At 38.3% G+C, this 27,039-nt stretch overlaps 1 protein-coding gene and 1 long non-coding RNA gene across 6 annotated transcripts in view; one reads left to right on the forward strand and one right to left on the reverse strand.

Moving 5' to 3' along the window:
- LRRC49 (leucine rich repeat containing 49) overlaps positions 1 to 27,039 on the reverse strand; it is a 161,367-nt gene that overhangs the window by 130,385 nt on the left and 3,943 nt on the right. For 3 of the 5 annotated variants that reach the window (XM_055277921.2, XM_055277920.2, XM_055277918.2), the window contains exons 4-7: positions 22,776 to 22,878; positions 19,030 to 19,233; positions 10,947 to 11,013; positions 3,123 to 3,266 (exon numbers count right to left, since the gene is read on the reverse strand). In XM_055277921.2, coding sequence (XP_055133896.1) covers positions 3,123 to 3,266; positions 10,947 to 11,013; positions 19,030 to 19,233; positions 22,776 to 22,878 — 518 coding nt within the window. Of the gene's footprint in view, positions 1 to 3,122; positions 3,267 to 10,946; positions 11,014 to 19,029; positions 19,234 to 22,775; positions 22,879 to 23,218; positions 23,373 to 25,312; positions 25,405 to 27,039 lie in introns of those variants that run through there. The other 2 variants (XM_055277917.2, XM_055277922.2) reach the window with 2 other exon arrangements.
- LOC129482317 (uncharacterized) lies at positions 15,530 to 25,320 on the forward strand. The gene is made up of 3 exons (XR_008657659.2): positions 15,530 to 15,726; positions 18,253 to 18,278; positions 25,155 to 25,320. It is a non-coding gene; the product is annotated as an uncharacterized lncRNA (long non-coding RNA).

A 27,039-nucleotide genomic window follows, 5' to 3' on the forward strand; every position in this document is an offset into this window, starting at 1 on the left:
ACTGTGTATATGTACCATATTTTCTTTATCCATTCATCTGTTGATGGACACTTAGGTTGTTCCCAAATCTTAGCTATTGTAAACAGTGCTGCAACAAACATAGGAATGCAGATATCTCTTTCATGTCCTGACTTCCTTTCTTTTGGAAATATACCCAACAGTAGGACTGCTGGATCGTATGGTAGCTCAATTTTTAGTTTTTTTAGGAACCTCCAAACTGTTTTCCACAGTGGTTGTACTAATTTACATTCCCACCAACAATGTACAAGGGTTCCCTTTTCTCCACATTCCTGCCAGCATTTGTTATTGCCTGTCTTTTGGATATAAGACACTTCATAATTTTTAAAGAGAAAGATGCCATACAAACTAAAAATATTTGGTTTGAAATTTATAAAATTTCAAAAACGAAGATTGGTAAATAAACAAGCAATAACTTTTCTACATCAAAAACATCAGAGAAGGTTTCTGTTCAAGATGGTTAAGTAGATTGCATTTGTTTCACCTTCTTTCCAAGATTCAATGGGTGAAGCAATAAAAATACACACAAATGAGTACATTCATGAAAATCCTAACAAAAGAGTTATCATCAACTGACCAACACTTCTGATGAATTTCAAGCAGCTGAAAAGCTGATGGGATCTTACTGAGATAACCCTGAGCAGAGAGAACTGCAGCTCAGAACTGCAAGAGAGATACTGCACTCAAAGGCAGCAATTCTTTCTGAGTGAATGCCATCTTACTCCATGCTGGGTCAGTGCATACAATGAGCAAGCGTGGACTATGGTGAACTGTGCTGAATCAAGTAGTGTATAATTAAAGATCTGTCTACTCAACAGCTATTTTCGGAATACCAACAAACCCACCCACTCCCACTTCTGTCATGAACATAAACATGTACAGAGCAGCTGGCTAAAGAAATCCTCAGCTAGAGCCTAAGGAACTGTTCTCCAAACAAAATAGAGTATTTGTCAAAAAAGGATGGAAAGTGTGGGTGTTTTATCTATAGAGATGATTAACCACCTCTACATAAGTATCAGAGGGAAAAAAGAAATGGCAGTTTCACCTGTCACAAATGAAAACAAAGTCTTTCTACCCCTGAAAGTAAAGTCTTATTTTGGCAGTCACTGAGTGAGTCTGCCTTTTCCCTCTCACTTACCCTAAAGGGAAGCTCACAAATGTGTGGGATTCAAGAACTTACACAAATCTAGTGATCATTCTAGAGTGAGATCTTATGGTTAAAAAGATCTATTCAACTGCACAGGATACCCAGATACTCCTTAACACGGTCCTTCATTTAAAGATTACCAGCTACTGAGGAAAATCAAAACCATGAAAGAAAAAAAAGCAAAAAGAATAAGTGTGGTGACTGATACTGGAGAAAAAAATGATGGAAGAAAAGTATTCTCAGATTTTAAAGTCCCTTGAATCTTTTAAAAAAGAGATGCTTTGAAAAAGAAATGAGTTGGATGAAGTTTATTTATCCATATATTTCACAATATATGGATATAGTAAATTTGACACATAGCAAATTTCACAATTGACTGTAATTAATATGCATGATACTTATTGTCTTTTTAACTTTTAGAAATTAATACAATTTCCTCTTCCATAAGTTGTTTACTGCTGCCTAAACTATAACAGTGATGATTAAACATAATACTCAACGGGAAATTCAGTAAGCAATTTCCTGAATATGCATTATGCACTTTCCAAATGAAAGCCAAAATATAGGCAGGAATATGCTAGGGCCAATAGATTCCTGTTCCCTACTCTAACAAAGCTTTTTGGAATCTTACCAGACCCAAGGTCCTAAGGACAAACCAAGTCCTGACTGAGCAGTTCTTGGAGATTTAGCAACATAACAGGTCAACCCAATCTGCATGTCTTTTAAATAAACAGTCCAGTTCCAGAATTATATCTAATCTGGGAAGGGCTTGACAGAATTTAGAAGTTCTGGAATAAATCTGTGTCTTGGATAGCATGCTAAAATTATCCTAACCTTCTAGAAGAGATGAGCATTACCTGACTCATATTTTATGGGAAACCTTCAAAATAAAACCAATCTGTACGATGAGACCTAAAAATAAGGTATCATCTGTCCCCCAGCCTTTTCAAGTGTACCATTTACAGTATAAGGGAACTCAAGGTATTGAACAGTTAAGAGTTATATTGTGTCTTTCAAAGTGGATAAATGATACCAGAGAGAACCTAATGCAGTTTTTCTATAGCATTTAAACAAAGCAAACTTCTTAAAAGAGCAAATAATGTTCCTCATTAGCTGTATCATATCACAAAGCAGAACAGTTATATTTCTAATACTCTTCACATATGTACGAATACAAAATATCTCAGCATCAAGCTTCTATTTAGTTGCTGACCTTCAGCAAAATCATAAATTTGACCAAGTTCATCTCAGAGTTCCAGAATCCCCTTTGCGTAGTTTTGCCCCCACAATCGAACTCTTTTTCCTCCTGTTCACATGCCAGTTCTCTACCATCTTCATGTCTTTTTTCAGAGTCAATAAACCAAAAAACACCCTAGAGTCAAATTGGTCCAATGTCCTCATTTTAGAAAAAGCTAAACTGAGGCCAAGAGAGTTGTGATTTACCCAAGGTCACACAGCTAATGAGAGATGAAGCTAAGACCATAACTAGGCCTCTGACGCCCTGTGCAATGCTTTTCCCACCATACCAAGCTGCCTCTTTAAAAACTGCAAAGCATACAGTATGTGTATCTTCACAACTCTCAATCTCTCCTCTCTGTGCCTTTTCCCTCTTGGTACAATAATTTCTCAACTTTCAGTCACAAATAACCCTCTTTCTTATTAATTCTATACCCATGACAAAACAGAAGAGGGTTTACTACTCATTTACACCAAATGATTCATTTAGTGATAACACTTCTATTGTGTTTCTAACATTATATTTATTCTTTAAAATGGAAAATACCTCAATACCTCCCAAATCAACATATTACAGAGCTTAATAATTACATCCACAATTTAAATTCAGAAAAAACCTAAATAACTGTAGATTCTTACTTTGCAGAAAGCCATATTACATTTGTTTCAATTTCTTGAAAGAAAGCCACAAAGTACATATCAATTCCATTTTAATACTCACCACGAAAGTGATTTGATTGTGTCGCAAGTTAAGTTCAGTTAGTGAATCCAGCCCATTAAGATTATCAACATGACTTAAAAAGTTCCTGGCAAGATTTAAAACTCTCAACTCACACAAATGATTAATATTTTCAATTTTGGTAATCTGTTAAAAAAAATAGGAGAAGGGTGATTAGCAGGCAAAAACCTGAAATATATATGTTCTAAAAACCCTAAAAATAAAATATTCAAAGTCACTAGATTTAGTGGCAAGTTTATATGTAGACATTTAAAAATCTATTTTCAATTTCCTATGTTGTAGATAACATGAAGTCACGTAACTTGTGAACATTAGCTAAAAGATCATATTTTACAATTTGACCATAGTAAACACTTGACATAAATGTCATCAAATAGTCAATGAGTCCATTGAGCAACTTTACGTGCCCAATCTGTCCCAGGTTCTGTGAAGGCTACATACTACCTGCCAAATAGAAACATACTGTGATCCCAAGGCATAAGCTCATCATGTTTTAACAAAGCAAGTCTGCCCGCTGACAGAAAAGACAAGGGAAAGGAATGACATCAAGTTACCCTTGTTAATTCTATTTAAACTGCAAGATCTTGAGAGCAGTCGAGTCTGAATGGAAAGAGTCAAGGAACTAGGATTCCCAGTAGAAGATGAGGGTAAATTTTTTTTAATTGATGGAAAGCTGTTCCATTAATAAGGATGGAAGATGTTTAGTGAGGGTACAAAATGGTGAACACTGTTTAAAACAAGAGGACTTGAATCATGGAATATGCATGTGCATATAATGTTACAGGATCTTTGGGGTGTCACTTTTCTGGCTGGAAACCTCTGTGGCCAGTGGCACCTTTGCCCAAGTTTTGCTCTGGCCCACTGGGCTCATTTTGCCTACCCGCCCTGGCAGGCTGCACTCAGCTCATGCTACTGGCTTGGGTCCCACGCCTGCTAAGGGCAAGTCAGGTGTGGAACTGCAAAGGGAGTGTGAGTGAGCATGGGGTCTGGCCACTGTGCACAGTCAGACATGCTGGCTGCTACGGCGGGGCAGGCAGCTCCAGGTGCTGGCACAGGCACCAGCTCTCTGCGAGGCTGCGGCTGCACCAGGAACACCGCAAGCAGCTTCCACAGCTGGCACTCAGAACACAGTGGCACCCGGAAGCTTGGATATGCGAGGAACCTCAGGGTCCCAAAGAGGGAGTCACAGTCCTGGCTTGGGGAGCTCCCAAGTCTAGGTGACCTGGAGGGCCACAGTTTCCTTCTCTTTGCCTGCAACATGGTGAGCAAGGGGCATGTCTCAGCCCTGTTTGTGTTATAGCTCTTTTAGCCTCACCATTCTGTGGGTCCCAAATTCTGTGGGTCCCAGGTTCTTGTCCTGTGACCAGGAAGAATGAGGTATGCAGACAAGTGGAGGGTGAGCAAGACGAAGAGGAGCTTTCTTAGGTGATAGAACAGCTCAGAGGAAACCCACAGGGAGCAGCTCCTTTCCACAGCCAGGGTGTTCTGACGAGTGTTCAGCTCCTAGCAGAGAGGGTAGCTCCTCTGTACTAGGAAAGTCATCTTGACACGTGTTCAGCTATCAGCAGAAAGGGCAGCCCCTCTTTGCAAATGGTCATCCCATCAACTCTGCAGCTCTCAGCAGAGAGGAGGCCCTACAGTGAGTTGATCCTCTCTGCAGATGGTCATCCCAATGTCTCTATAGCTGTCAACAGAGAGAGGGCCCTAGAGTACTTTGCTCGTCTCTAGAGTTGGTTATCCCAATGTCTGCTCAGCACTGGCTGAGTCCGGGGCTTTTATGGGCTTCAGGGTAGAGGAAGTGTGTGCTGATTGGTCCATGGGCGGCCATGGGCAGGCCCAGAAAAGGTACCACAAGTTCCCACTCCAGTCGGTGGGACTGGCAGCTTGGCCTGCAGGTGGGGAGTCACCAGGGTCCTGCCCCCTTCTGCTCAGGAAACTGTCTGCCTCCTGCTGCTGTTCATGGTGCCCAGGCTATAGGTATGAAGGCACACCTGCAGGCCAGCATCTAGCTGCCCTCAGCCCCCCTCGGATTCCCTTCTATGCTTGTTGGCACCAAAAGTTCAGAGGGAGCTGAGGTGGCAAGGGGCTGGTGTGTAAGCACTGCCCCAAGCATGTGCACACTTGGCCAGGCTGCCACAACACCCAGGCTCAACCACAACTTTGCTCTGAGATTAGAGCAGGCACCGACCGCAGGGAGAAGCCAGATAGCAGAAGCAAACACTTCAGAACCTGTTGGGAGAGTCACAGGGGGATGGGGGGGACTTTCTGGGTCCCCAAGAGTGCAGAGATGCCTGGGTCCACAGCTGCAGTTTGGGAGGCTGCAGCTGTACCCAGGAAGGCAGGGATCCTGCCTGCTTCCTGGCCCCAACAGCACAGGGATGCCCAGGTCCACAGCTGTGGTTTGGGTGGCTGCAGCAGCACCCGGGGAGGACCCGCCACAACTTGGAAGGGGCGGGGCTCCCACTTGTCCCCAGCTCCCGCTGGCTCCGTGGAGCCCACAGCCCCGGCCACGCCTCCCTGCTGCAGCTGGCCTGATGGCAGCAGCCACTCCAGATGGCCTGCTGCTGCCGTTAATAATCAGCACTGAGGCCAGGCGCGGTGGCTCACACCTGTAATCCCAGCACTTTGGGAGGCCGAGGTGGGTGGATCACTTGAGGTCAGGAGTTTGAGACCAGCCTGACCAACATGGTGAAACCCCGTCTCTACTAAAAATACAAAAATTAGCCAGGTGTGGTGGCATGGGCCTGTAATCCCAGCTATTCAGGAGGCTGAGGCAAGAGAATCACTTGAACCCAGGAGGCAGAGATTGCAGTGAGCCAAGATCACGCCACTGCACTCCAGCCTGGGCGACAGAGTGAAACTCCACCTCAATAATAATAATAATAATAAAAATCAGCACTGAACTGCCGCAGAGAAGTTTGAGCTGCACACTAAGGAGAGGGTAAGTAAAAACTAACACTGTGAAGTGATGAGAGCTCAAAGTGATGTTAAGCCCCACTATTATAATAGAGCAAGTGTAGCACAATGGGACGAGTTTCTGCATGACACAAAATAGAAGTCCTCATGGAGGACTTCATCAACCTGATGAACATTAATATGAGTTTCACAATCACTAGAGATTAATTTGCTCATTTGTATTACCATCACAGTATCTTTGAAATTTTTTACTAACACTTCAAAGCAGATGTTAGCTAAAAGAACTTTCCTCAGATGTCTAATCTATATTTCACATTGTTATTTGGGCACTCTTATATTCAAGAAATACCATCTAGGATCCATCCAGTTTCCAGAAAAGAAACATGTTTATTATAAATTCAATAATATATAAAAGTAACCTATGACCACGTTTAAAATGTGTTTTAAGATTTTTGATTTAACTAACGTAAAGTAAGATAAAATTATATAAAAGTTGAAAAAGAAACAAGATTATGAGTATTTACAGATGATAAAACTGTATAATAAGACATGGAGTAAAACATTTTAAAACTAAACAGGTGATAGAATTTAAAATGCAAGAAGCCAGTAAAAAGCAAAATAGATACTGTAGAAAAAGAAAGCAGTAATGTCAGCACAAGCTTAGAAATCCTCCCAAAATGCTAAGGAAAAACAGAGAGGAAGAATAAAAGATAAGATGGAGAGATGGAAGACAAACAATATAAATATAACAAACATAAATGGAAAAGAAGCAGTGTTTAAATATAGAAAACTTTCCTGAGCTCAAGAAATATATAAATATATAGAGTTATGGGGGACAATTTTATGATCTGCATGGTGTGTTTTCTCCCTTCTGCTAACAGTTCTGGACATTTCTTTTAGAAAACTACCATTCCACATGGTCCTGGTGGGGCTTACAATTAGAATGCCTGCATTTAGTTACCTTCTAGTTAGAAAAGTCTGAAAAGAAACATGGTTAATTCTTGTATATAGACCCATATTTTAAAAATCACTAAGAATATTATCTGGCTTCTTGGTTTGCAACCCAACAGGCCAGAATCATGTACAACATCTGCTATGGAATAAAGTCAATTACTTGTTACAGCCATGGACAAAGTCACAAGCATAAAGCAGATAATAGAAGCTTCAGGCAAAGGGTTGTATAAAGTGACAGCATAGGTCTTGATTGATTGATATACTTCACAGCAAGAAAAAAGATGATGGAAATGTTGGAAAGCCCATTTATGGGTCATATGGATCAGAGAGTGTCCCAGTATAGACTGCAAGGCTTCTTAATACATCTAGGAAAGCTGGATACTCCAGTCTTAACCTGTGTGTATGAGAGTAACCTAGATTGCTCTGCCTGGATAAAGATAACCTTCCTACCTACCAATACAGAAAAAGGGCAAGTGTTTGCTTTCAGGTAAGCAGCCACAGAAATAGTAGGCTCTCCCTGGAGGAAAAGATATCACTGAAAGAACAGATTCTTCTTGAAGCACATCTGTATCTATGTTAAAGCAAAAATTCACTGAGAGAAAAAATTATGGTTAACCAACACAAGCACTAGGTTAGAAATTCCTAGTCAACCTCCTAGATTCCTCTGTATTCACTACTCACATATAATTAATTACTAAGTCTTGATGTTTCTACTTTTTAAATATTTATCCAATCTGCCCCCTTATCATATCCTTATTGCTACTGCTTTAGTTCATGCCACCATCACTTCTCACCAAGATTATTGTAATTAGTTCCTCCCAACTATTTTGTCTCCATTTCCCCTCCTTCCATCTCTACTTCCCAATCCATTTCCTAAACACCACCATCATTACTCAGAATGATTTCACATCCATAAACCAATTATGTTTTATTTCACAGTGTGCACCAAGCATATTTTTATTACCAATAGAAGTAAATTCAAAAGACAAAAAACATTCACTTAATGTCTTTTAGCTTTTTTACTATAAGATGCTAAATTTTTAGAATTGGACATTAGTTGTTTCACCTAGAACAGTTCCTTCCTGGCTTTTTAGAAACCTAAGGTAACTAAGACTGTATCTTTGCTTTGAAATACTGCAAATTTTTGCTATTTGGATTCATGTATTATGGAACAAGACTCAGATTTTCATTTAAAACTTTCTTCTTCCAGTTATAGAAACTTGAGAAGTAATTTGTGCAGTACAAATGTTTAATTTTAACACACACAATATCACAAACATATGCTGAAATTATAAAATATATAACAGGTCAGCTAACAAGGAACAGACATTTTTCATCAACATAATGATTGGTAAATAATGCCTATACATAAGGTACAGATCAAATGATATGGTATTCATTTATCAGGTGCTCTTGAAGATCTTGGTAGTACTCACAAATTCTTAAAGATATATTAGAATTTGAAAATCATATCTTTATCATTTCTCATATATACACTTTAAAATAAACAAGAAAAATACTGCTATCATAAAATGTTTCATTTATAGTTATAAATAGAGGATAAAACACCAATTCATTTGCCTGGCATACAAAGCCCTCCACAATCTGGCCGTTGCCTACCTTTCTAGTCTCTTCTCTCAGCATCCTTCCACACATGCTCTGTTCTCTGGTGGTAAACACTTATCGTATTGTTTTCCATCTCAGTGCCTTTGCATATGATATTCTTTTACTGTCAATACTCTTTAATTCCTCTTCCCTTCCAGCACCATCTAACTGGATAACTTTCCCTCTATTGGACAGACAGTAACTAATCTGCAGACCCAGACAACTCCCAGGCCACCAACACTCCTCCCACTTACTACATGCACACACAGACAAACACATCAGGCTGAACTAGATTCGAACCTAATAGATGTGGCCTATTAAATCTATCAAGGTTTTCATTAATTACGTTAGCTTTTCACCAAAACTACTGAAACTAACAGCTGTTAGAAAGCCTAGAGAGATGACACTGAGGTTTTCACCTGACCAACTGTAAGCAGCTGTGAAAGATCTTGTTCATCAACAGGCAGGGATTCCCTGATCATCCCAGGACGTAGGCTTATCACTGCAGAAGAGACTTTACATTCTGTATGAGTATGTAGCTCATGTAACTATTTATAAATATTACATTTGAAAGACAAATATTTAAATGGATGAGCAAAGGACTGAAAAACAGCCAATATGATCTGACAGAGAAGAATAAAGAGAGGGAACATAAAAAAAATAGATATAGAACTGGGCGCGGTGGCTCATGCCTGTAATCCCAGCACTTTCGGAGGGCGAGGCAGGCGGATCACAAGGTCAGGAGATCGAGACCATCCTGGCTAACATGGTGAAACCCTGTCTCTACTAAAAATACAAAAAAATTAGCCAGGCGTGGTGGCGGGCACCTGTAGTCCCAGCTACTCAGGAGGCTGAGGCAGGAGAATGGCGTGAACCTGGGAGGCGGAGCTTGCAGTGAGCCAAGATCGCACCACTGCACTCCAGCCTGGGCGACAGAGCAAGACTCCGTCTCAAAAAAATAAATAAATAAAATAAATAAAATAAAATAAATACAGAAATTTAGACAGATACAGGAGTAGACAAATTGAACATAATTGGGAGCCTAGATTATATAGTAATCAGGAAACTAGAAATCAAAACCACAAAGTGATACCACTTTATACCAATTCAATCAGAAAAAAATTAAGAAGTCTGACAAGTCCAAATGTTGAAAAGAATAGGAAGCAACATGATTATGTATTAGTGGTACGAGTACAAACTGGTACAATCCCTCTGGAAAGCAATTTGGCATTATCTTTTAAAGTTAAACATTTTTTTTTTTGAGACGGAGTCTCGCTCTGGAGTGCAGTGGCGCAATCTCAGCTCACTGCAAGCTCCGCCTCCCGGGTTCACGCCATTCTCCTGCCTCAGCCTCTCCGAGTAGCTGGGACTACAGGCGCCCGCCACCATGCCCGGCTAATTTTTTTGTATTTTTAGTAGAGACGGGGTTTCACCGTGGTCTCGATCTCCTGACCTCGTGATCCGCCCGCCTCGGCCTCCCAAAGTGCTGGGATTACAAGCGTGAGCCACCGCGCCCGGCCTAAAGTTAAACATTTAAATAGCCTATGACTCATCAGTTTCACTCCTATATACTCTAGAGTACATATGGAATATGAAGAAGAGGAGACTTGTACAAGAAAGTTCTTAGAAGTACTATTCATAATAGCAAAAAACAAGATAAAACAAACAGACAACAACAACAAAAACAGGAAACAATCCAAATGTCTATCAATAAGAAACTGGAGCAAAAAGTTTTTGTATAGTCTTACTATGGAACATACAACTATAAATAAAACTATAGCTACTTGAAATAGTTAAATCTCAGTAATATAATTCTGTATTCAAAAAGCAAACACTAGATGACAACATATAGTATACCTTTTTTAAATTAAGAGACAATACTACTAAAGGATATATTATTTAGACACACCTACATGTGATAAAACCAACTAAAAAACCCAAAAAGGAATGAAAAGCATGAAATCTAGAATAGTGGCTACCTGTGATGCATAAATAAGGAGATGGAATAAAAAAACAAATACCTAAGTAGAAGAAAGTCAGTAATAGTCTAGGTCTTGGATTGGGATTGCAAAATGTGTACTTTAAAAATAAGTTAATAAAAAACAAAATTGTCATAACTATAAGAATTTCAAATGTTTTATAAGCTGTATCTGTCATGTACTGCTGAGGAGTTACCAAATCTTCTATAAATAAGCGTGATACCTTAGAAATTTCAGTGAATCAATAAAGAAACTCTTGAAAAATTCAATGCAAGTATGATTCTTAAAACTTTTATACCATTTTCCTGGATTTTTTTTCAAAAAAGAAAGAAATGAAAGGGCTTTACGATACCTGATTTCCATGAAGATCTAAGACATCTAAGCTTTTTAGATTCTCCAGATTTGAGATTTTCTTGATTCTGAAAACCAGAATAAGTAGAATAGAAATACGGATGTATCACATCTATCTGTAAATCAAAGTATGCTAAGGCATAAAGGTGTAACTCATTTTAATTTACTCTATCTACATATATAGTTATATATATTCAACAATAATATATTTCCCTCTGATTTATTATAATTTAAAAAAATGCAATACCACTCAAGAGAAAGAGAGTTTAAATGTCACACCATTAGAAAAGAGCAATCCTATGTCTAAGAACCATAAGTCAAGGCACTTATTCAAGACAGTTCTTCACATTAGAATATAATCTAAACTCCTTAGTTCTGCCTACAAGGCACTAACCTGGCTGCTGACCCTTCAGCCAGCCTTATCTCCTACCACAGGCTCACTCACTCACTCTGCTGCAGCCACAGAGGCATTCTTGCTGTGTCTCTAACCTGGCAAGTACATTTCCACTTTAGGGTATTTATTCTTGCTGTTCCTACTCCCCTAATGTTCTTCCCTCAAAACTTCACATTATTCAGGTCTCGGATCAAACAACTCTTCAAAGTTGCTTCCAGATGACCATATTTAAAATGCCTTTCCCTTCCTGTCCCCATTACTCTTTCCTTTCTCTGCTTTGACTTCACAGAACTGATCATAGCCTAAAATTATATTATTTTGTGTTTACATTTTTAAAACATCTCTCTTGCCAAATTAAAATGTGAGCTTTAAAAGGACATTCTGACATGTTCTCTACTCTATCCCCAGCACTCATAACAGTGCCTGGTGCCAAGTAGGTACCCAATAAATATTAGTTTAATGAATGAATGAACATACTAACTAAATGAATAAGTTGTATGCACAAGGGTATTCATAATAGGATCCTTTATGACAGAGACAAATTGCATACCACCTAAATGCTTTCTATTGGGACCTGCTCAGTTTGTAAAATGCTTATATTTATTTGAAAATTTTGATATGCCAGATGGGAGCAATGGCAAAAAAGGAACAAAAAATTAAGTTCATACAACCCATCTTTATCACCATATATTTATCACCATCTATTTTTGTTGTCCTTGTTTACTGCCTCAAAGAACCATTTCCACCTCTCTAAGTGTTTTCAGAACTTGGATCATCCATTGAATAATATATATGTTATCTATATATAGTGTGTATATATGTGATATATATATACGTAGTGTGTATGTATATACATACATACTGATCATTACCATGTAAACATAATGCAGACTTAAACTTCATTAATTTCTGTCTCCATTTGATCTCAGTTATATCATTGCCAAATCAAGAATTTTATTACCACAAGCCAATTCAATCCAATTTAATTTATAAAAATATTTCTCATATGCCCACCATGTATCATCGCTGTGTAGCTGTAGATCTTCCTCACTCCCTTATCACACACACGCACACACCACACTGCCTTATCACCACCACCTCCTCATCAGTCTTCTCTCACATCATCACCCTGACAGAATCTGTACCCTATTCCTACCTCACTTCATCCAAATCATCAGCATTCTTCCAGACTCACTGGACTCTTTCACTAGCCTTCACCTAGTGCCAGGCATTTAATACTATCCTATCTAGAATTTAAATCTCTCAAATAGCTAAATTAATAGCCCAACCAGATGGGAAAACAGCTACAACTTTCTTTTTTTGTTTGTTTTGTGTGTGTGTGTGTGTGTGTGTGTGTGTGTGTGTGTGTGTGTGTGTGTTTTGAGATGGAGTCTCGCCCTGTTGCCAGGCTGGAGTGCAGTGGTGCAATCTCAGCTCACTGCAACCTCCGCCTCCCGGGTTCAAGTGATTCTCCTGCCTCAGCCTCTCGAGTAGCTGGGACCACAGGTGCCAGCCACTATGCCCTGCTAATTGTTGTAGTTTTAGTAGAGACGGGGTTTCACCATGTTGGCCAGGATGGTCTTGATCTCTTGACGTGGTGATCCGCCCGCCTCACCCTCCCAAAGTGCTGGGATTCCAGGCATGAGCCACCGCACCCAGCGCACGTACAACTTTCAACACAATTTTTCCTCTGCCTGCTTTGCTCCTGAAATACCTACAACAGTTGCAGAAAATTATAGTACCCTAATCATACAGCTTAGGACAGAGCCATGCATTCTAATAGCTCTTAGAGAAGCCTTTTATTCCATTCTTTTATACTTCCAAGTTCACATTCCCTAAAACAGTGGTTCTCAATTTTCTGGATTTATCAGAATCACCCGGAGTGCTTGTAAAAACACTGACTATTTATGAGTTTCTCTTACCCTCCTTTGAACAAGCTTTGTCATCCTGCTGTTTCCTATATTATTGAATTAATTAAAATGCTGGCCTGTAATTACTATTTGTCTGAGAATTATATTTTTAACACCTTGAAAATTATACATCAGGGATAATGGAGATTATATTAGCCCAAAGTTCTCCGATTTGAAGAATCAATGTAGCCTGTTTCTGTCTTTATGAGAAAGGTGCTTCTGAGCACCTTTAAGGCCCTTCAATCAGAGAAACCACCATGTGCAGTATGTATTCCCTCAGAATTCCACCAGGGCCTCACATTCACTCCCTATCTGTTGTGACTGCAACCACCTTTGCAAAATTGAGAAATCTAACATAACTGACTCCATCTTGCTTCTAATCATACAAGCTAACTGTCTTTGCTCATTCCTTTACATAGGCCAAGCTAACTATGAGAAAAATTTAGTTCACAGTTTAACTTTAAACCAAAGATGATAACAGTCCCTTCCTGAAACTAACTTCATCTTTGTTCAGGAACCAAAAACATCTTTATAAAACTAATGAAAGATGACAAGGTTAGCCGGGCATGGTGGCTCACGCTTGTAATCCCAGCACTTTGGGAGGCCGAGGTGGGCGGATCACGAGGTCAGGAGATCGAGACCACGGTGAAACCCCATCTCTACTAAAAATACAAAAAAATTAGCCGGGTGTGGTGGCGGGTGCCTGTAGTCCCAGCTACTCAGAGAGGCTGAGGCAGGAGAATGGCGTGAACCTGGGAGGCGGAGCTTGCAGTGAGCCGAGATTGCGCCACTGCACTCCAGCCTGGGCGACAGAGCGAGACTCCGTCTCAAAAAAAAAAAAAAAAAGATGACAAGGTTAGGATTATGTCAGGGGCCTGAATTCTGCTAAGATGGAGGCATAATTAAATGATAACCAGTCATTGTTTTCTAACCTACCTTTTTGTAATTGCTTACTGCTCAGGAATCACAGAGCCAATGGTAATAAGATTTGTGACTTCCCCAATTTCCCCTATAAATAACATTGTTAGTGAAACCTAAGACTAGTGTTTGAGATATTTTTCAGATATATTTTCTGATTCTGGTAGACCAACTGACACCACCCAGGCTGGTGATTTCTACTCAGGAACTGACTCAGTGCAAGAAGACAGTTTCAACTTCCCTGTGATTCCATCCCCAATCCAACCAATAAGCAGAACCCATATTCTCTAGCCTCCTGCCTGCCAAACAACCCTTGACAATCCTAGTCTCCAAATTCTTAGGGAGGCAGATTTGAGAAATATCTCCTCCTCCATCCTCCTCACTTGACTGCCTTGTGATTATTAAACTCTTAGTTGCAACACCTGCTGTCTCAGTATTGGCTTTTCTGTACAGCAGGCAAGAAGAACCCATTGGGCTATAACATGACTTCTGGTATTAGTTAGCTTTGACACATAGCTGCTTTATGACTCTCACATCAGATTCGGATCGCACAGGTGAACAGGAAGAAAAACAGACAAGTCGTTCAATCAGTTAAACCCAAGACCAACCAAACATCTTGCTCTCTTGTTCTCATGAGTTGCCTTTGGTATAAATTCTCTTTCCACCCCACAACACCTGAAATGACCTAAAAACTTACCCAATTCTAAAGAATTCAGAGGTAAATGAAGGCATCAGTTGACCTAGAAGGCCCCTACTGGTCAGATTAGGTATTGATGTGAGGAATCTGCAGAATCCTAGCCAGTGCCCCCAAATTTGACCATTTTTACGTTAACACCAATGTGACCGGAAAGATTTATTTAAAAAAGAAGTTCTTCCATTGAATAGAAACTGAAACTAGAAAAAGATGAGGCTCACCCATCACCTGAGACCTCTAGGGATATATCACAGCCTGTCTCTGCAGGCCATATTGTTACTGATGCCAGGATAAAGACCTCACTACAGGACCTATATGAAGGCTCAGCTTTTCAGGTGTCAGAAACAAATCCTTAAGTGGGAAACTTCAAGGAGTCAAAAGGAAGGAAACAGAGAATCCCAGGTTCTAACAAAGAGTTTTGATCTATAATCCTGGGTGATCAGAAGAAAATGCAGAGAAGTTCTATGCATTAGCCTGTAATGACGAGGGTGGCAGAGGACCTGGAGAGGATAAGCAGGAGATACTGAAGGCAGAACAATTAGAACAAGAACTTTGACAGCAATGTGGGGTTGGGAGTTCTTTAGTATCAATGGAAACCTCACATACAGAACCTGAGCAAGATTCTTTCTTAGCTTTAGAGTAGAAATCTTTGTTGGAGTTGCCTGAACCTAGAGGCATGTGATTGCCCTGGATTTCCATATATGGTTCCATTGCCTTGGACCAAAAGACAATGCAGAGTTTTGTAATGTGGGAAGGGGAAAGCTTTCTGAACTTGACCAACAGGAAGCAACAAGTCATCTAACACAAATGCGTGAAGAGACAGGGTAGCAGATGTACTTCCCTCTTTACCAGCATCCTCAGCCAGGTTTGCTTAATGTTCACAGAGTACTAACCCAGGACAGATTTCCGTCTTCACAGCTCACAGGCCCCTTGCTGTGACAAAGTCAGCTGGCTGGAGAGCATTTGGCATTTGTTTTAGGGATCAGACTTGCATTTCACTGACACTTGAAAAACATGCAATAGGGGAGAATATGGAAAGTTTTCTTCTGACTCATTTTCTTTTTGATTCAAGAACACTAATAGTTCTAGAACTGTTCAACAGCTATTCCTTTATGTGAAAAGTAAAATAAGATTAAAACCAAACAAATAACAAATTAAAAAGATGGAGGAGTAGAAAGAGGAAAAAGACACAGCATTAGATTGCTTTTACTTCACTAACATAATGACATAGTAGAAAGGCATTAAGTCTCTTAGAGTTGAAAGAACAAAAAGACCTTAAATAAAGTCAGAAGCTCAGATAGACTGGTACCTTCAAGGCACGAGTTATCAAAAACAAAAACAACAACTTAAAGAGTAAATTCTAAGAAGCCAGAGAAGCTGAAAAGTACAAATAGGAAAACAGAATAGATGGAAAGATGACTTAAAATGGTAGGAACCAGGAGCAGTGCTTAAATACTAGAGAAAGTGATTTTAAATATCACTAAAAATATTAACTCAAGGACTAAAAGCAGGGAATAATGACAATGGTATTAAAGAATAATTGCAAGTGAGGCAAATCAGTAACTCTAAGGATCAGAAACTAGTAAAGAAATCTCTGGGCGGCTGGGCGCGTTGGCTCATGCCTGTAATCCCAGCACTTTGGGAGGCCGAGGCAGGCGGATCACGAGGTCAGGAGATCGAGACCATCCTGGCTAACATGGTGAAATCCCGTCTCTACTAAAAATACAAAAAATTAGCCAGGCATGGTGGCGGGCGCCTGTAGTCCCAGCTACTCAGGAGGCTGAGATAGGAGAATGGCGTGAACCTGGGAGGTGGAGCTTGCAGTGAGCGGAGATCGCGCCACTGCACTGCAGCCTGCAGCCTGGGCGACAGAGCGAGACTCTGTCTCAAAAAAAAAAAAAAAAAAAAAAAGAAATCTCTGGGCAAGAGAATAGGGAGCACCTGGGCAAGAGAATAGGGAGACTAGAGAATGCCTTAAATGTATGAAAAGTGAACTTCCCTTCTCACCTTACTCAGTGAACTGCTCTGGTGGCATTCCCTTATTGTATAGACTTTGTATATATCTAACTTTGCAAAAGTCACTTTGCCTCTCCATTTCTCCATCTGTAAAAAGAGGAAGCTACTCTCTGAGGTCATTTCAAGCTCTAATACTCTATGATTCTATAATCTCCCTGCTATGGTTTGAATATTTGACCCCACCGAACATCATGTTAAAATTTGATCCCCAATGGGTTGCCTAATAGCAACATAAACAGACTAAGATACTCTCCAAATTTGCTCAGACTACATAATGCTTAGCTTAACACTTGAACTAATTAATAAACTACACTGATAGGAGCCTTCATAGAAACTATGGAGGACAGACAAGAGCCTAGCACTCTGGGACATGATATTGGGAAAAGTATATTATCACTGGGTAGTGAGAATAAAGACAGTCAAGGCTTTATTTTGGGCACACAATACCCCAAACTATGGCACATTGGCATACTGAGTAATTTAAGCTGAAGGAAATTGAGAAAATCATCTAAGGAGGAAGCTCAGGCCAGGCGCGATGGCTCACATCTGTAATCCCAGCACTTTGGGAGGCCAAGGCAGGTGGATCACAAGGTCAAGAAATTAAGACCATCCTGGCCAACATGGTGAAACCCCATCTCTACTAAATATACAAAAATTAGCTGGGCATGGTGGCACACGCCTATAGTCCCAGCTACTCGGGAGACTGAGGCAGGACAATCACTTGAACCCGGAACGCAGAGGTTGCAGTGAGCCGAGATGGCGCCACTGCACTCCAGCCTGGTGACAGTGCGAGACTCCATCTCAAAAAAAAAAAAAAAAATGGAAGGAGCTCACTCTCTGACCTTCTCCCACCTTTCTCCCCTAAGGCCATAAAAAGAATTCTCTGATCTACCTACCCTACCTTACATTTAAGATACTTTTCCTAAGCTCACTGTCTGAGCTTCTCTCACCTTTCTCCCCGAGGCCATAAAAAGAATTCTCTGATCTACCTTCCAGATAAATAGAAGTATCTGATCTATCCCTTCCCTTTTTGGATATAGGGCAGGATTCCTCTGGAATGAGGGTCTTATGACGCTCATAGAAGGAAGCAATGGAAGTAAAATACATAATATATCCCAAAAAAGGGAATGAAGACACAGAGACACCAAGAAGAATCTGAACAAATAGGCCTTGCTAAGTTCCCCCAGTTTATTACCATTAGATCATACCTCCTTTTGTCCAATCATACTGTCCACTTGTTTTCAAGCCTAAGCCTAAAAATACACAGTTTTCCCTGTTTTGGAGGATATTCATTTATGAGGGCTCTTGTGTCATGTAAAAGTTGTATTAAATAAATTGTTAATGCTTTTCTCTTGTTAATCTGCCTTCGTTATAGAGTGTCGGCCATGAACCTTGAGACAGGTAAGGAAAAGATAATACTTTTTTTTCCTGCAAGGAGTAATCCAAGATCCATGCTAGGGTGGGAGGCAGGGAAAGATGGGGGAGGAGAACGTAGCCTGATTATAACATATATCTAAAGTCTTCATTTGATAATTAAAAATCATTTTTTGATTTTACTATAAAGCCCTTCTTTGTAGGCATTGCAAAAGCTATTCAGTAAAATAGAATGAAAAGTAGTGAATGAATCTCAAAGAAATGAGTCAAGAACTGTATAGTTGCACTACGTAATAGAGTTGTATAAAAGGAACTCGGGAAGTTCATATAGGATGTAATGTTAGATACACTCTGAAACTACCGTCTGAAAAAGAATCAATTTGTGAGATAATCACAAAGCATCGAGTGTCTACCCTCAGTCAAACACTGGGAAGAGTCACAAGTGAAACACATAAGCCTAAAGTGAATACATATGTCTAAAGTAAGTTCTAAGAAAACAAAATCAAGGCCAAAGTCTGCTATTTACTTCCCTATAAGATACGGCACTGGAAAGCAATGGAAGTAAAATACATAATAAATGTTATCTGGTGTGACAAACTGTCATACTGAATCTCATGAAACAAATTATGACTGGATCTTAATCCATTCAACTAATTCAAATAATTTTTAAAAATTTTTAGCCTATTCATTTCTTAAGTATTATTCAATTCTAAGTTGTCATCTCCACATTAATCCTACACATAACATTAGGCTACAAAAACTGCTCTACAAAGAATACCTGTTTTTCCCCAACAGAAGGACACGAAGACATCTCAGAGTCGAAAGCCCACTAATTTCTTCAATCTGGTTATCATAGAAATCCAAGGATATTAACTTCTGTAGATTAGAAATATTTTGTATCCGAGTTATAAAATTGTGTTGAAAGTTCAACAAACGAAGGTGGTCTTCCCCATTGATGATAGGACATACGGTCAGCTTTTGTCTAGAAAAAATGTTAAAAAGTTAATTAGGTTATGATTCAGCCACCTACCTCCTCTTACAAATATTATTAGTAGTATATTTGTGCTCCCATTCTGTGAGGAGAAAAAAGTAAGTTGGACCACTTCCAACCCCCATGAGCTAAGCGACCTATATTTAATTGTAAATCATTCACAAAAAAAAAGTCAATAGACTTTGACAGGGTTTATTATTAAAACTATGTCTAAGGTCTCATAGTATTTAAAAAACTCAAATATAAGTTATTTCACATGAAACTGACTTAACATGAGAAAACATTCAACATAATTGCCTTTTGTGATAGAGGTTTAAATGGCTGAAAGAATCTTGTCACATAACCAGACAAATGCCCTTGGCATCAATCCACTGATGTAACGATTGCCCAGGCAACTAAGTCATCAGAGTTAAAAACATATAAAAGTCTCAGAGAATCACAGACTCTTGAGACAGATGACATCTTCAAAAGAGCAAGAAATTCAGCCATCTACAGTTCACTTTGATTAAAAAAAAAAAATTCATCCTGAGATCCATTAATGGCAAAGTGGTCCTTACTTAACATTTCCTTAGAAACTAAGATTTTAAGTATATGTTTACATGGTCAACACTTTGAACTTTGCAGAACATTTAAAGTGCTACAGGGTAGGATGAAACCTTAAAAATATATGCTTTGAGCTATATTTAAAACAGTAAGCCTCTATTATGCAAAATGTTGTAACATACTACATATGAAGTAAATAAGTTCAGGGCCCTTTAAGAATTCTAGCAGTAAAATAATAGGGGCAGAGAGGAGGTCCTGTGTGATTCTACTCTGAGAGGTTAAAATACAGCTCAAGGAAAATACAGCTCTATCTGAGTGTGAACAACTCTAATAGGGAAGTTTATTAGAAATATTCTCTTTCAGTAGAAATCAAGTTAATGAAAGCTTTAAAGAAAATATATCAGAGTGTTACTAGCATAAGTGAAACTATGACAGTGATCAGAATCTTCCTGATGAAGAGAAAAAAGAATGATTCGTGGAAAAAAAAATAACAATGTTAATGGCTAACAAATATATGATGTTTAAAAATATAGATTCTGAAGAAACCTGTTTAAGATAGAGGAAAAGAAAAGGAAATTTTGGGCAATAGTTTAATTATTTTAATGTGTGGTTAATTTTATAATTCATTTCATGTATTCAATTATTTTTTCACAGAATATTTAAAATTCACTTCATATATTCAATTATTTTATCACAATATTTTATCCAACTATTTTATGACAACTGTGATAAATCAATAAATTTAGTATATAAATTATAAATTAATAAATTATAAGTATTCTACCTTAAAATTTGTATCTTTGTGCATCAGCTTAGCAAAAAATTTAAATCGTCTCACTTTTCCTGCTTCAGTCTTTTTCTTTTTCTCTTAGTTAAACTTACTGATACTCCCCAACTTCTATTTCATCCAATTCTTGAATCGGTCATCACTAAGATAGGAAAATAAATAACCTCCATCCTCCCTCTTACCTAAACTACCGTAGATTGAAATAAAGTCACTTTCTCTGATTCTAAACACAGTGGTTAAGTCTCAGTGCCAAGGCTCACTTGTATACTGCTTAACCCCACAAACCCTTGTCACTCCAACAAAACAAGCAAGCAAACATACATAACAACCAGAGACCCACTGCCCTCAAGGGGAGTTTCTAGGCCTACAAAACTCTTGAGTTGCTACATCCTACCCCATTACTGATACATCTATCGGACTATGCCTTTGCTTCTGTGTTTCCTTCTTGGTGCCGATAGGCTGCCTTCCTGGTACTCCAGGCCTAACCTAACTCCCAAAACAGCCAGAGCCTAGCTCTTCCAAGTAGTTCTTCTCAGGGTTGGATTCTGCCCTTGACCCCTCAGCCTCCTAGCTAAGAAGCTGCACAGCATGGCAGATCTGCCTTCGGAAATCACTGGCACTACGCACTGGCTCTCAAAAATGATCCCTGAGTTAGTTCCTTGCTGCTAGCCAAACTTTCTTGACTGCACATCCTGGTTCTTGTCAAATGGTGCCTAACTTTGTGATTCTGTCATTTTACAACCAACTTTTGAAGCGGAGTCAGTTCTCTCAATCCTGACTTTCTTGATAAGCAAGTCTCTGCCTAATCAAAGTTTGCTTCTCCACCCCAGAGGCCCATGCTGTTAAGGACCCATCTTCACAATTGCCTGAGTCATCCCAAGCTACAAAGGAAGTGCCTAACTTGTTATGTCAGTCTTACAAATACTGGCTCCTGTTAATGTCAAGTAACATGAAACTGAAGGGCTGAGGTACTATTCTTGGCCAGTCTTTTAAAGATCAAGAGAAAAGTTACCAAAAAAAATCCCTCGAAACATTAAAATAATATCATGAAAGTTATAAATATTAGACAGCATTCTCAAAAACCACTTATACTGCAAAGATGTCATGAGAGATACTGCCCTTCAGTCTTACTTTTCCTACAAAAGAACATGTTAGAACCTCCAGCAGTTTTTCCCAACTATAAACACAGATAGTTCATCATAATTTGTTGTCAGGTGTGCACCGCTAAGCTAAAAGTATGCAAAACAGAGATATTTTCTCTGCTGGTTATACCACTGGGGTAGACAGAGATTGGGATCCTTCATCCACCATGCTACTGTGGATAGTTTCCTAGATGTAAAGATGGGGATCAAGTTCTAAATATATTCGTTCATTAAAAAAAATTTTATCAAGAGCGTGTTTTGTACCAGGTTCTGTTCTAAATACCAATAATACAGAACTGGACAAAAATTTCGGTGCTTATGGAACCTATATTCTAGTAGGAGACAGACAATAAACATAGTAAGTAAATAGTTATTATGTTATAGGGTAATAAATGCTAAGAAGAAAAATAATGAAAGCAGAGAAGGGGGCTAGAGACTTCAGTGTGGAAGGGGTTGCAATTTTGGAGAGGATGGCCAGAGAAAAATCATCCCTGAAATGATGACATTTAAGCAAAGACCTGAAGGCAGTAAGCCTAGAGATATGAGAAGGAACAGCATTCCAGGCAGAGGGAATAGCAAGTACCAAATCCCTGAGGTATAATCACTCTTGGTGTATTCAAGGAACAGCAAGGAGGCAGGTATGATTGGAGCAGTGAGTGAAGGAGAGTGTAGGAAGAGATGAAGCCAGTGAAGTAACAGGAAACTAGACTGGATAGGGCCCGGGAAGCTCATGTGAGGATTATATTGTGGTTTTTTTCTATACTACAATCCATTTTTCATCAATGTCATATTTTAGAATTGCTGTAGTACTCTTGTGAAATATAGTCAAGCTCTTTTATGTTATATAGATATAAAATTCCTTACCGTACCTCAGGAAGGAGAAGCAAAAAATTGGTAAAAAAAAAAAAAAAAAAAAAAAAAAAAAAAAAGATTATATCTAAATAGGAGAATTGAATAACTGGAGAACAGGAGGAAGGAGGGAGACTTGCATCTTTCAAGTCTTGTACCATGTCTATGTATTACCTAGTCAAAAAAAAGAAAAGAAAAGAAATTGTCCTCACCTTTCTAGGCTCAACCTGTCTGAGTAAAGAATTTTCTCTTCAGAAGAACGTTGAAGAATAGGAAATGATGACAATGATGAGCTCACCAAATTAATATGATCACCTATTAAAAATGATATACAAATTACTTAATTAAGAAAAACCTTCGAAGTCTTGAAACTAAAGTCACCTTATATTTGGAGAATTTTGGCACCATAAATATCTTATCTAGAAAGTATAGTTTCCATAGCTCTCCATATTTGAAATTAATTACTAAGCTGAATTTGTTTCTTTCCTTCTTAAACCTAAACTATGTGTTCCATGTATGCCAAATAATTTTTCCCTTGCCTTACAGATTGGTTGAAAGTACAGAACTACTCCAGTGCTATCTTTATTCCTTTGTAATCCTGACTCCTTGTCTTAAATTCTAACTCTCTATAACTAAAATGATAGTCCTTCATTACCAGATATATTTGGGCCAGCACTATGACAGCGCTGCTGGATTCTGGATTTTGAAGGTGTCTTAATGGAAGAATCTCCAAATGCTGATAAGGACCTTGTGGCAGTTTTCATTTCCAGCCCATATAGTTCTGTCACATTTGTTGTGGATGAGATGCATAGGAAATATACAAAAAGTAGTTTTGGATAGCAGATGTAAACCTCACATCATCTCTTTCTTTGTAAGTTCAGCCACTATTAGTAGAGAATATTGCCAACATACCAAAGTGGATGTCAGTAAATCTAGCATACCGTAGTTAGGGTCCACAAAGTATATGACACCCCTCTAAGGTTTATAGGCTGTTTGTTAGATGGTGTCCTTGCCATTACGTAGCTTTCAATCTAGCAGACTGAAATTAATAAATACACATATGAAATTCATAAATAGAACAACATACATAAATGCAGAATAAAAAGAATACCTATTTGTAAGTTTGCACATAAGTGTGTCTAGTTATTTTTTACTTAATGAAGGTGGTTACAGATGGGTTTGAGGGGAGGTGAATATTAAGATATTTTCTAAAGAACTAGAAGAATGTAAATGGTCAAGAAGAAACAATGAGAAGTTCCAGAAATGAGGTAAGAATTTAGTAATGGGTCAAACGTGACAGTTTGAATGCCAGAGGAAATCTACCATATTTTCCTCTATGAAAAGAAAATCTTCTGAAAGCAGCAACTGATGTTGAAATGCTTGAAAGGAGCACTAAGTATAATAGTAAAATAGAACCTGATGGTACCACAGAATTCTGCTGCTGAAACTAACAAAAAGATGAAAACCAAATCTAGAAAGCTAACCTACTCTTTGGGAGGTCACCAGACAATATAATGACAACTTAAAATCAAGTTCTATATAAATCATATTAAAAAGCTATAAGGCAATGGCATTTGCTAGCTTCCCCAGGTCTGCAAGGCATAAACTGAAGTATCTCACCCCTAGTTTCTTGAACAAAATGATCAGTGCTCACATCCCACTTTTCTGAATATTACGAAATATCAAGATAATAATGATGTTCTAGAGTATAAGCATTCAGAATTGACATCATATTCACAAATAAACTGATTTTCTGACATAACCACATGCTAGCAAGATACCTAAAAGCAACCACAAGTCAGTAAATTGATTTGGAAATCAAATCAAGATGGTTAAAAAAACAAAAACAAAACAAACAAAAACCCGTCTAAAAACTGACTGCAGTCTAAGAATTAACTAATTAAAGATTAATTGGTCAACTAAAGACAAAAGATTGAAAAACTCCAAGCAGCAGACAACCTCAGTTTCTCTTGTTAGCATTAGTTAGGTTTTTTGAATGATTTTGTTAAGGCTTCAAGGCAATCCTCAATTTTTAAGAGGCAAATTTAAACTTTACAAGACTTAAGATATAGAGGCAATAATCAAAGATTAAATTTACACTCAGTGAATAAAGGAATTTTATCCTTAAACTTTCTAGCTCTTTTTATACACAGAAGTCATAATCACTATCAGCATAATGAACTTACTGTCGATGTGATATACTGCTTATAATAAATAGAAAGACATAAGAATGATTAGGGTAAAAGGCCTTAAATCTACCATACAAGACCTTCTAAATAACTGGGAACCAGAGAGATCCGCAGTTAAAATATCCACATATATATATGGGTATATAAATACCCACATAAAAACTACATTACTATGTGGCAAAATTTTCATCGTAACAGTTTGTTACTGTTTATTTCATTTTTCTTTCTTTTTGAGACAGGGTCTTGCTCTGTCAGCCAGGCTGGAATGCAGTGTGGCATGATTACTGCTCACTGCAGCCCCAAACTCCCAGGCTCAAATGATCCTCCTACCTCAGCCTCTCGAATAGCTAGGACTACAGGCATGTGCCACCACACCCAGCTAATTTTTGTATTTTTTTACAGATGGGGTTTCATCATACTGCCCATGTTCAAGATGGGGTCTTGAACTCCTGGGCTCAAGCAATCCACCCACCTTGGCCTCCCAAAGTGCTGGGATTACAGGCATGAGCCATAGCAACCGGCCTGTTATTATTTATTACTTATATTACTATTTAACTTGCCAGATATGTAGCCCTTGTCTTCCCAATTAAATTTACAAGCTCCTTGGGTGATGGACCTCATTTTACATTCTTTATATTCTTGGTAAAATCTAAATTCAGTAGGCAATCAATAGACAAATTAATTGTTTTTCCAGTTTACTAAGATTTAATTGAAAATCTACTTTGTGTGTGTTACTTCTGTTAAAAAAAAATCTCAATATAAATAGCATTTCAAAGTGTTAAGAAGTATAATGGTCTAAATTTGGTAAGAATGTTCACTGCACTGTATGCTAGATACCCAGATGGCTGGATGGCTGGTTGGAAGTATGACTATATCGATGAAGAGATGGATGCATGGATGGATAAATGAACAGATGGGTGGATGGACAGACAGGTGGATGGATGGACGGCATAGTACATATTGCCATATATGTGTGTCCACTCGGCCCTGTCTTTGAGATTGTTTTGGTAACCAAATCTTAACTCTAGATTTTCCAGTGATTTATCATTATCTTAAGAGTAAAGTATTGCCTCTTCCCTTCTATACACACATTTTAAAATTCCTAATTAAGGGATTTAATCAATAAGGTCAGGTTAACTGAAATTTTATTATATAGTAGTTCCTGCAATATATGGCACTTATAAAATCTCAAAGACACAGGGGTTAACTCTTAATATTCTAAGAAGCCTAAAGAAATCACATATCAAGTTTTAAACTCACTAGCTTAAATAAGATATCAAGTGTCTTTACTTTTGACTGAGAGTACCATTGGTTAATTTGTGTGGACAGGCTATGATATGTTTGATTAATTTTGAAAAATAAGAAATGGCTGAAATTAATTATAATGATTGGGTATCAAGATACAGTTTATTAGACAGACATCCCTAAACTTTTCCTGATGAGGTGCTACTTACAATTTTTCCAAAATTTTATACCCTTGGAAGTAAAATTTGAGTACAAAAGTCAAGAAAATAACTAAGCTGTGTGGCCTTCTTTGCACGAAACTGCCTGGAACTATGGAGGAAGCACATTGAAAGTAACCAGGTACACATTTAAGACATTTCAAATTAGTATCCTGTCACAGAACCTAATTTTGAATAAATTTTTTAAATGAAAAACCAATTAGGTTTTTTTCCCTAAAGAGTTAATTCATACTGAATGATTGGTCATTACTTATGTATAAAACTTTATTCATCTCTCAGGTTCACAAAATTCAATACATCCATACTATTTCCTCATTAGCAAATATCTAGTAATACTTTACCACTTAAATAAGTTTTCCTGGCCAGCCGTCCTCAAATCTGTTTACTAACTCCCTACTCTAACTCAAGAAAACCTTAGTGAAAGTACTTAATTTTGATTCGTGATTTCGGGAAAACTTTTAAGATATTGTTACCATAAATGTCAAGGAAATTGACAATGCAAGCATAAAAACCCTAAGTGAGGCTTCACATCTATAATTCTGTACCTAAAAGAGTGACCAGCATACAATACTTGCTTTGTAAATAAGTATTGAACTGAATCAAAGAAGGCAAAGACAGATGTTTTCCACACTGTGGAACTGCAGTTAGGCTGACATCATGTGCAGCAATTGGCCAAGACAAGAGTGTAGAATGTAGGAAAGAGAAAAGATATGTCAGATTAGATGGGTCCAAGAAGTAGGTCCAGAAATAAAAAGAGAGAGAAAATTAACCAATATTTAAAATCGCCATATGTTCCCACAGTAATAACATGAACAACCTAGAAA

This window comes from Symphalangus syndactylus, chromosome 5 (assembly GCF_028878055.3).
Source record: "Symphalangus syndactylus isolate Jambi chromosome 5, NHGRI_mSymSyn1-v2.1_pri, whole genome shotgun sequence".
In the NCBI taxonomy this organism is placed as follows: domain Eukaryota; kingdom Metazoa; phylum Chordata; class Mammalia; order Primates; family Hylobatidae; genus Symphalangus; species Symphalangus syndactylus.